Here is a 10,777-nt window from a genome sequence, read left to right as displayed (position 1 = left end):
TTGGACATCCATGGTGAAGAAGAAGCGGTTGGGGCCAGGGAACTGGAAATTGTTGATGTGACGTAAGGTGTCAGAGGAATCACGGATGTTGGTGGGAAGGGACTGGACAAAGGGAGAGAGAAGGAAGGGAGAGGAGGTTGGGCCAGGGGGTGGCGTGAATGTTGTCTTGTGGATGAGACATTAAAACAAGCCCCATCAGATGGTGGTAAAAGATCCCACAACCCTCCCCAGAGCAGAACCAGAGAATTCTCCAAGTATCCTGGCCAATAGTTATACCTCAATCAAAATCACCAGATACTGAATTATTTGTTTAGTTATCTTGCCATTGTTTACTGTGTTTAAATTAGCTGCTTTGTTTGCCTGCATTACAACAGCATCTACATTTCAAAGGTACCTCATTGGCTGTGAACCACTTTAAAATGAGTTGTTGAAAGCACTATAGAAAATATTAATTAGTAGCATGAAGTGTTCCACTTAGGAATACTAACCAGAAGGTTACAGATGAATTGTTTAACAGCTAACAGCTGTTAACAACTCCAGTGATTGTCTCCATGTTTATTTTATTGAGGTGCTAAAAATAGATGTGTTTGGCTAATGTCAGCCATTATTTGTTTGAAATATAAATTATGAGGGAAGAGTGAGTAGAAACAAAAACAAAAAACTACTGTGGATGCTGGAAATCCAAAACAAAAACAGAATTACCTGGAAAAACTCAGCAGGTCTGGCAGCGTCGGCGGAGAAGAAAAGAGTTGATGTTTCGAGTCCTCATGACCCTTCAATAGACGGTCATGAGGACTCGAAACGTCAACTCTTTTCTTCTCCGCCGATGCTGCAAGACCTGAGTTTTTCCAGGTAATTCTGTTTTAGTGAGTAGAAATGTCTTACACAAGTGCTAATCACAAAAGTTATATGAAAACAAGAATGTACAAGGCTTAGTCAATTTATGCCCTGAGTTCTTGGTGCTCCAGGTTCTATCACTGGACTGTTCTAATTTAGCTGATTTCAACATGGGCAATGCTTTTTCGGTTACATTTGGCCTCAGCGTCCCATGGGAATGGAAAAAATACATTTAGGAATTTTGCTTCTGGGTTGGGAAAGGATCCGCTTGGTTGTGATGGCCCTCAGGGTAATTGCCTTGCTAATACATTGGACTTAAATTGACCAGTGGACAAAAAGGCAGAGAATCCAACGTTAATTCCAGATTTCAAAAGGACTACGCACAACGCAGCTTATGGAGAAACAAAGATTGTTTCAACGCAATTTAATTGAATGTTTTGACGAAGTTACTAAGTTGGTGGGCAAGAGTAGTATAATAAGACAACATTTATTTTGTCAAGGACAGAATGTATGTGCTCTCTTACTGCTCATTATCAGTATGTTTTGTCTGGAAAGAGATGTGTCATTTCTTAGTTTTAGAGTGTGTATTCCAATTAAATAATTCAGCATCAAACTTTCGTGAGTTTAAAATAAAGAACATTATTTATCCTTACACACTTACCCTGAATTAAAGCAACGTCACACACTTGGTCTTACGCGCACATACACACATACACAAAGATTGCATACAGGTAATGATACTCTTTCGAGTTATCAACAGTCACAGATTGCAACTCTTTTCGAGTACAATCACAGTTCTTGGTTTCCGGGAGTGGGACATGAACCCACAACCCTCTGATTCAAAGGCGAGGGTGCTATGAACTGAGCCACAGCTGACACCTCAAATTCTTTCGATTAATCAACAGTCACAGATTGCAATCCTTTTGAGTACAATCGCAGTTCTTGGTTTCCGGGAGTGGGACATGAACCCACAACCTTCTGATTCAAAGGCGTGATTTACAGTCTCCTATGTGGCAAGTCTGATTTCTTGAATGGTTTTGATGATTTAAAGTTGAAATTAGGGTCTTGTAAAGCGAAGGGTTCACTGCAGGCTGCAAGGTTTCTTGTAGTGGAATATCTAAGTGGTTAGTTTTCAGGTGAATTTTTTTTTAATATTCGTTCATGGGATGTGGGCATCGCTGGCTGGGCCAGCATTTATTGCCCATCCCTAATTGCTCTTGTTTGGAGGGCATTTTAAGAGTCAACCACATTGCTGTGGGTCTGGAGTCACATGTAGGCCAGACCATGAGACCATAAGACATCAGAGCATAAATTAGGCCATTCGGCCCATCGAGTCTGCTCCGCCATTCAGTCATGGCTCATAAGTTTCTCAACTCCATTCTCCCGCCTTCTCCCCGTAACCTTTGATCCCCTTACCAATCAAGAACCTATCTAACTCGGTCTTAAATACACTCAATGACCTGGCCTCCACAGCCTTCTGTGGCAATGAATTCCATAGATTCACCACTCTCTGGCTAAAGAAGTTTCTCCTCATCTCTGTTCTAAAAGGTCTTCCCTTTACTCTGAGGCTGTGCCCTCGGGTCCCAGTCTCTCCTCCTAATGGAAACATCTTCCCCATGTCCACTCTATCCAGGCCTTTCAGTATTCTGTAAGTTTCAATCAGATCCCCCCTCATCCTTCTAAACTCCATCGAGTATAGACCCAGACTCCTCAATCGTTCCTCATATGTTAAGTCTTTCATTCCTGGGATTGTTCTCGTGAACCTCCTCTGGACCTTCTCCAGGACCAGAACATCCTTCCTGAGATACGGGGCCCAAAATTGCTCACAGTATTCTAAATGTGGTCTGACCAGAGCCTAAGAAAGCCTCAGCGTCACATCCCTGCTTTTATATTCTAGTCCTCTCGAAATAAATGCCAACATTGCATTTGCCTTCCTAACTACCGTGTCAAATTAACCTTAAGAGAATCCTGGACTAGGACTCCCAAGTCCCTTTGCACTTCAGATTTCTGAATTCTCTCCCCATTTAGAAAATAGTCTATGCCTCTATTCTTCCTACCAAAGTGCATGACCTCACACTTCCCCACGTTGTATTCCATCTGCCACTTCTTTGCCCATTTTCCTAACCTATCCAAATCCTTCTGCAGCCTCCCCGCCTCCTCAATACTACCTGTCCCTCCACCTATCTTTGTATCAACTGCAAACTTAGCCAGGATGCCCTCAGTTCCTTCATCTAGATCATTAATGTATAAAGTAAAAAGTCTTGGTCCCAACACTGACCCCTGCGGAACTCACCTAGTCACCGGCCGCCATCCTGAGAAGGACCCCCTTATCCCCACTCTCTGCCTCCTGCCAGACAACCAATCTTCTATCCATGCTAGTATCTTGCCTCTAACACCATGGGCTCTTATCTTACTGAGCAGCCTCCTGTGCGGCACCTTGTCAAAGGCCTTCTGGAAGTCCAAGTAGATAACATCCATTGGCTCTCCTTTGTCTAACCTACTTGTTACCTCCTCAAAGAATTCTAACAGATTTGATGAAACCATGCTGACTTTGCCCTATTTTACCATGTTCTTCCAAGTATTCTGAAATCTCATCCTTAATAATGGACTCTAAAATCTTACCAACGACCGAGGTCAGGCTAATCGGCCTGTAATTTCCCGTCCTTTGCCTCACTCAATTCTTAAACAGGGGGGTTACATTAGTGATTTTCCAGTCCTCTGGGACCCTCCCTGACTCGAGTGATTCCTGAAAGGTCACCACTAATGCCTCCACTATCTCTTCAGCTATCTCCTTCAGAACTCTGGGGTGTAATCCACCTGGTCCAGGTGATTTATCCACCTTCAGACCTTTCAGTTTTCCTAGCACCTTCTCCTTGGTAATGGCCACCATACTCACCTCTTTCCCCCGACTCTCTTGAACTTTGGGGATGTCACTCGTGTCTTCCACTGTGAAGACTGACGCAAAGTACCTATTCAGTTCCTCCGCCATTTCTTTGTTCCCCACTACTATTTCTCCAGCGTCATTTTCCGGCGGCCCAATGTGCACTTTTGCCTCTCTCTTACTCTTTATATATCTAAAAAAAACTCTTGCAATCTTCTTTTATATTACTGGCTAGTTTAACCTCATATTTAATCTTCTCCCTCATTTCTTTTTTAGTTGTCCTCTGTTGGTCTTTGTAGGCTTCCCAATCCCCTGGTTTCCCACTGCTCATCGCCGCATTGTATGCTTTCTTTAGCTTTTATGCTGTCCCTGACTTCCCTTGTCAGCCATGGTTGCCTCGTCCTCCCTTTAGTATGCTTCTTCTTCCTAGGGATGAATTTTTGCTGTGTCTCCCAAATTACTCCCAGAAACTCCTGCCATTGCTGTTCCACTGTCTTTCCTGCTAGGCTCATCTCCCAGTCAATTCTGGCCAGCTCCTCCCTCATGCCTCTGTAGTTGCCTTTATTCAACTGTAATACCGTTACATCTGATTCCAGCTTTTTCCTCTCAAATTGCAGGGTAAATTCTATCATATTATGGTCACTTCCTCCTAAGGGTTCCTTCACCTTAAGCTCCCTTATCAAATCTGCCTCATTACACATCACTAAATCTAGAATTGCCTGTTCCCTAGTGGGCTCCACCACGAGCTGCTCCAAAAAGCCATCTCGTAGACATTAGACAAATTCCTTTTCTTAGGATCCACTACCAACCTGATTTTCCCAGTCTACCTGCATATTGAAATCCCCCATGATCACTGATTTCTTACACGCCTTTTCTATCTCCTGGTGTATCTTGTGCCCCACATCCTGACTACTGTTTGGAGGCCTGTACATAACTCCCATTACGGTTTTTTTACCTTTGCGGTTCCTCAACTCTACCCACACAGATTCTACATCATCTGACCCTACGTCATTTCTTGCTATCGATTTAATTTCATTTCTTACTAACAAAGCAACCCCACCCCCTCTGCCAACCTGTCTATCTTTTCGATAGGATGTATATCCTTGGATATTTAGCTCCCAGTCCTGATCCCTTTGCAGCCATGTCTCTGTCATGCCCACCGCATCATACCTGCCAATTTCAACCTGCACCACAAGCTCATTTACCTTATTTTGTGTACTGCGTGCATTCAGATACAACACCTTCAGTCCTGTATTTCCCGTCCCCTTTCTCATTGTCATCCCTTTATCTGATGTGCTTGAAGTTAGATTCCTAGCCCTTTCCAAACACTCTGTCATATTTTGTGTTCTGGAGACTTTAGTAGCCTCTCCTGGGCTCTCCTTTCTTTTCAGTTTTTTCATAATTTTCCATGAAGTTGAATCCACCCCTCCACACGCTAACCTGCTGCTTTGTTTCCCATTAGTCATACTTCTTGGAGTTTTACCCTTCCCTCCCCCCCCCCCCCCCCCCCCCACACACTTTCTAGTTTAAAGTCCTGTTGACCACCCTATTTACCCTTTTTGCTAGAACATTGGTCCCAGATCGGTTCAGGTGGAGATTGTCCCAACGGTACAGATCCCTCCTGTTCCAATATTGATGCCAGTGCCCCTTGAAATGGAACCCCTCTTTCCCGCACCACTCCTTTAGCCACGTGTTTACTTCCCTTATTCTCGCGTCCCTATGCCAATTTGCACGTGGCTCGGGTAGTAATCCGGAGATTATAACCCTTGAGGACCTGTTCTTTAATTTAGTTCCTAGTTCCTGATAATCCCCAAACAGGTCCTCTTTCCTAGACTTACCTATGTTATTTGTCCCGACGTGAACCACAACAACTGGATCCTCCCCCTCCCTCTCCAAAATCCTTTCAAGCCGGTCAGAGATGTCCCTCATCCTGGCACCGGGCAGGCAACATTCCATGCAGGACTCTCGATCCTGCTTACAAAGAATGCTATCAATTCCCCTAATTATAGAATCTCCTACAACTACCACTTGTCTTTTTGCTCCCCCCTCTTGAATGGCCTCCTGTGCCACGGTGCCGTAGTCAGCTGACTCATCCTCCCTACAGCCCTGCTCCTCATCCACACAGGGAGCAAGTACCTCGTACCTGTTGGACAAGGTCAAGAGCTGAGGCTCCTCTGTTCCTGAATACAGGATCCCTCTACCTGCCTCACTTGCAGTCACACCCTGCTGACCCTGACCACTGACGGAACTTGAGGTACTTAATCTACCGGGTGTGACCGCCTCCTGAAACAAAGCATCCAGGTAACTCTCCCCCTCCCGGATGTGCCGCAGCGTCCGGAGCTCGGACTCCAGCTCATCAATTCTGAGCCGGAGTTCCTCCAGCAACCAACATTTGCTGCAGATGTGGTCACTGCGGCTCGCAATGGGATCTGCCAGCTCCCACACCATACAGCTACAGCACATCACCTGCCCAGCCATCTCGACTTAGATAATCCATTTATTCATTAGCTTTGCAGTGTTTTTTATCAAATTTGGTGCAGATTTCCTACCAACCAATCAGGTCACAGCTTTCCTGTGATGTCACTTTTTCAGTTTTGGCTTCAGTTACTCTGTGCCCCGAGGTCACCGTTCTGGTGCTGCTCCCTCCGAGTCTGCTCCTTGGAGACAAGGCCGCCAATCCCCGAGTTAAGCTAGATTTATACTCACCGTTCCAGTGCTCCTCCCTTCGAGTCTGCTCCCTGGAGACAAGGCCGCCCATCCCCGAGGTAAGCTAGATTTATACTCACCGCTCCGGTGCTCCTCCCTCTGAGTCTGCTCCCAGGAGTTACTCACCAATCAGCTGCTTTTTCTTTAAAATCCACTTTCAGAAGAGTGTCCCTCACAGGTCTGGTGCACTCCTGAAGGCACTGCCTCTTCCTCTCTTTTTTAGGTTTGAGGAGGAGGGAGGAATGGAAACACTACAGCAATGTAATGTAAGGTAAGGACAGCAGATTTCTTTCCCTAAAGGATATTAATGAACCAGATAGGTTTTTATGGCAATCGACAATGGTTTGACACGAGAACAGGTTAAGTATTTTGGCTGCTTGATGATTTGCTGCCAGTGTCAGAGTCTGGTTCTCAAACTGGCTGATGACAGATGGTTCTTAAAAAGCAAAGATGGCACAGCCTTTCTCTGCAGCCATTGTCTCATCAGTGTTGTGCTGTAGCCTGCCCAGGTCTCTCTGGGTCTTGGGATAATAAAGGATCTCAGTGTCAAAAGCCAGTTTTGGTCACATGGTCAAAGGACAGTGTCCACCCAGAATGGCATAAAACTAAAAAGTCAATGATATACAATAGGAGAGATGGCAGTCTCTCATATTTACCTTATGGATAACTGGTCTTGTCAGTGTTCCTTTGTTGAACTGAAAACCTGGAGATATAGAGTCTAGGAGTCCATTGACTCTGTGTTTTGAGTAAGCTTTGAACAATGGCAGGTGTGAATTCCCACAGATAACATTCATCTTGGTAAAAGAAAAATACTGCGGATGCTGGAAATCTGAAACAAAAAGAAAAATAACTGGAAAAACTCAGCAGTTCTGACAGCATCTGCGGAGAGGAATACAGTTAATGTTTCGAGTCCGTATGACTCTTCATCTTGGTGTGTCTATTCCAAGCTCTACCCATGATTAATCAATTCGGAACTTTCCAGAAGCTTGATAGTCTGTGTTGAATAAGCAAAGGTCACCTGACCCCTTGGCAGCCATCTTAACAGTTCATCAGCGTCCATTTAAAAAAAAGATAATTCCAGAAGCTTCCATATCAGCTCAGTCTATGTGTAAAGTTATGGATATGACATGCCTTTATTGGGAATGATAATTTGGATTTTCAGAAATCCTCTGATACACCTCACAATAGCTAACTCTACAAGACAGAATTTGTGGAATTGATGAGAAGATGTTCCAATGGATTAAGTGGCTGCATCCTAGTAGGCAGAAAGTGTTGTTTAATGGTTGTGGATCTACTTGGAGAGTGATTGTCAATGGTGGGGCCATTGCTTTTAACTATGAGCATTAATGAGCTGGAAGTACATGTTGGGAGAATCATCTGCAATATTGTGAATGATATGAAGATTTGTCTTGAGTTTTGGGACTGAGTGAGACCAACTATTGTAAGTGGATCTTGACGAAATGGGGGATTGGGCCTACATATTGAAATGGTACTTAATTTATATAATTCAATGCTATGCACATTGGCAGGCCTAACACCAGTTACACCTGTTAATGTTGGAATTGTGCTGCAATACAGTACATGCTTTAAGTTGCTAAACAAGAGCAGCTGTCACCAATTGGGAAGTATTAGGCCTTCATTACAAGAGTATAAAAACGTGTTCACATTGGGTATTGGGGTGAGATTATTACAAAGCTTTATCTCCGGGTGTGATGTCCGGTAGAGGCAAAGGCGGGAAAGGTCTCGGTAAAGGGGGTACGAAACGGCACCGGAAAGTCCTCCGAGATAATATCCAGGGAATCACTAAACCTGCCATTCGCCGCCTCGCTCGTCGTGGGGGCGTTAAGCGCATCTCCGTCCTCATTTACGAGGAAACTCGCGGGGTTCTCAAGGTTTTCTTGGAAAATATCATTCGAGACTCGGTCACCTACACGGAACACGCTAAACGCAAGACTGTTACCGCCATGGATGTGGTCTATGCCCTGAAACGCCAAGGCCGAACTCTGTATGGGTTCAGTGGTTGAGAACTTAACAAAAAACATTTCGTTGGGTATTGGGGTGAATTGGACGATTCTGTGGGCAGGATTTTCCGCACACGCCCGCCGCTGGGATCTTCTGGTCCCGCCGCAAGTCAATGGACTTCTGGCTGGGGCGCCACCTTGCCCGCAGTGGAGCCAGAAATTTCCGGCCTGTGTCTTTACTCTGCAGGCTTGTAAATAAATCTGCCTTAAGGTGCAGGCTGACTTCAGACTCATTCTTTCCTCAACATACATTTATTGGACTGAACAACACCATGCAGGATACAGAACTGAAGTCTGTTAGATAGAAACTTGAGGAGGCCTTTTAGCCCTCAAGCATGTTCCATGTCATTTGCTGAGATCCTGCCTCTGACCTGTTGAGAAAGAAAAAGATCTTGATATAATAGTGCATATTTCTCAAGATTCATGGCCAGTGCTGTGAAATGATAGCCAAAGCAAATAAGTTATTGCGCATACATTGTTAGGATGAATTAATATCATACAAAACACCTCGTCAAAATACCTAACAGTAGCCACACGTTTGTAGGACAAATTACATAAGAAATAATATTGGGTGCTTGTGACCAAGGTTCAGCAATAATCATTGGTGATTTTAATCTACATATAAATTGGAAAAATCACATTGGCAGTTCATAGAATGCTTTTGAGATAGTTTTGTTTTTAATTCATATATGGGATGTGGGCTTCACAGGCTGGGCCAGCTTTTATTGCCCATCCCTAGTTGCCATTGAGAAGGTGGTGGTGAGCTGCCTTCTTGAACCTCTGCAGTCCATGTGGTGTAGGTACACCCACAGTGCTGTTTAGGAAGGGAGTTCCAGGATTTTGACCCAGCAACAGTGAAGGAACGGCGATATATTTCCAAGTCAGGATGGCTAGTGACTTGGAGGGGAACTTCCAGGTGGTGGTGTTCCCATGGATCTGCTGCTCTTGTCCTTCTAGATGGTAGTGGTGGTGGGTTTGGAAGGTGCTGTCTAAGGACCCTTGGTGAATTCCTGCTGTGCATCTTGTAAATGGTATACACTGCTGCTACTGTGTGTCAGTGGTGGAGGAAGTGAATGTTTGTGAATGTGGTGCCGATCAAGTGGGCTGCTTTGTCCTGGATGGTGTCAAGCTTTTTGAGTGTGTGGGAGCAGCACTCATCCAGTCAAGTGGGGAGTATTCCATCACACTCCTGACTTGTGCCTTGTAGATGGTGGACAGGCTTTGGGGAGTCAGGAGGTGAGTTACTCATTGCAGGATTCCTAGCCTCTGACCTGCTCTTGTAGCCACAGTATTTATATGGCTAGACCAGTTCAGTTTCTGGTCAGTGGTAACCCCCCCAGGATGTTGATAGCGGGGGATGCAGTGATGGTAATGCCATTGAATATCAAGGGGCAATGGTTGGATTCATCTCTTGTTAGGAGATGGTCATTGCCTGACACTTGTGTGGTGTGAATGTTACTTGCCACTTGTCAGCCCAAGCCTGGATATTGTCCAGGTCTTGCTGCATTTGGACATGGACTGCTTAAGTATCTGAGGAGTCGCGAATGGTGCTGAACATTGTGCAATCATCAGCTAATATCCCCACTTCTGACCTTATGATGGAAGGAAGGTCATTGATGAAACAACTGAAGATAGTTGGGCTGAGGACACTACCTGAGAAACTCCTGCAGTGATGTCCTGGAGCTGAGATGACTGACCTTCAACAACCACAACCATAACCATCTTCCTTTGTGCTAGGTATGACTCCAACCAGCAGAGAGTTTTCCCCCTGATTCCCATTGACTCCAGTTTTGCTTGGGCTCCTTGATGCCACACGGGGTCAAATGCTGCCTTGAAGTCAAGGGCAGTCACTCTCACCTCACCTCGGGAGTTCAGCTCTTTTGTCCATGTTTGAATCAAGGCTGTAATGGAGCTGAGTGGCCCTGGCAGAACCCAAACAGGGCATTAGTGAGCAGGTTATTGCTAAGCAAGTGCTGCTTGATAGCACTGTTGATGACTCCTTCCATTACTCTGCTGATGAATGAGAGTAGACTGATGGGGCGGTAATTGATCGGGTTAGATTTGTCCTGTTTTTTGTGTACAGGACATACCTGGGCAATTTTCCACATAGCCGGGTAGATGCCAGTATTGTAGATGTACTGGAACAGCATGGCTAGGAACGTTGCAAGTTCTGGAGCACAAGTCTTCAGTACTATTGCCGGAATTTTGTCAGAGCCCATAGCCTTTGCAGTGTCCAGTGCCTTCAGCCATTTTCATGTGAGTGATTCAAATTGGCTGAAGACTGGCATCTGTGATGTTGGGGACCTCAGGAGGAGGCCGAGATGGATTTGGC

At 45.1% G+C, this 10,777-nt stretch overlaps 1 protein-coding gene across 1 annotated transcript; it reads left to right on the top strand.

The window, feature by feature from the left end:
- The first annotated feature begins 8,136 nt into the window (after positions 1 to 8,136).
- LOC144672203 (histone H4-like) lies at positions 8,137 to 8,448 on the top strand. The gene has a single exon (XM_078534021.1). It carries the CDS (start codon positions 8,137 to 8,139, stop codon positions 8,446 to 8,448), a length of 312 nt encoding a protein of 103 aa, XP_078390147.1.
- The last annotated feature ends 2,329 nt before the right edge of the window (positions 8,449 to 10,777 follow it).

This window comes from Cetorhinus maximus, chromosome 36 (genome assembly GCF_964194155.1).
Source record: "Cetorhinus maximus chromosome 36, sCetMax3.hap1.1, whole genome shotgun sequence".
Lineage (NCBI taxonomy): Eukaryota > Metazoa > Chordata > Chondrichthyes > Lamniformes > Cetorhinidae > Cetorhinus > Cetorhinus maximus.
Note: the sequence above shows the minus strand (reverse complement) of the source record. Positions and strands in the feature narration are given on the sequence as shown.

What these genes read in the sequence shown, in the direction of transcription:
- LOC144672203 (XM_078534021.1), top strand. Translation starts at nt 8,137, where the DNA reads ATGTCCGGTAGAGGCAAAGGCGGGAAAGGTCTCGGTAAAGGGGGTACG.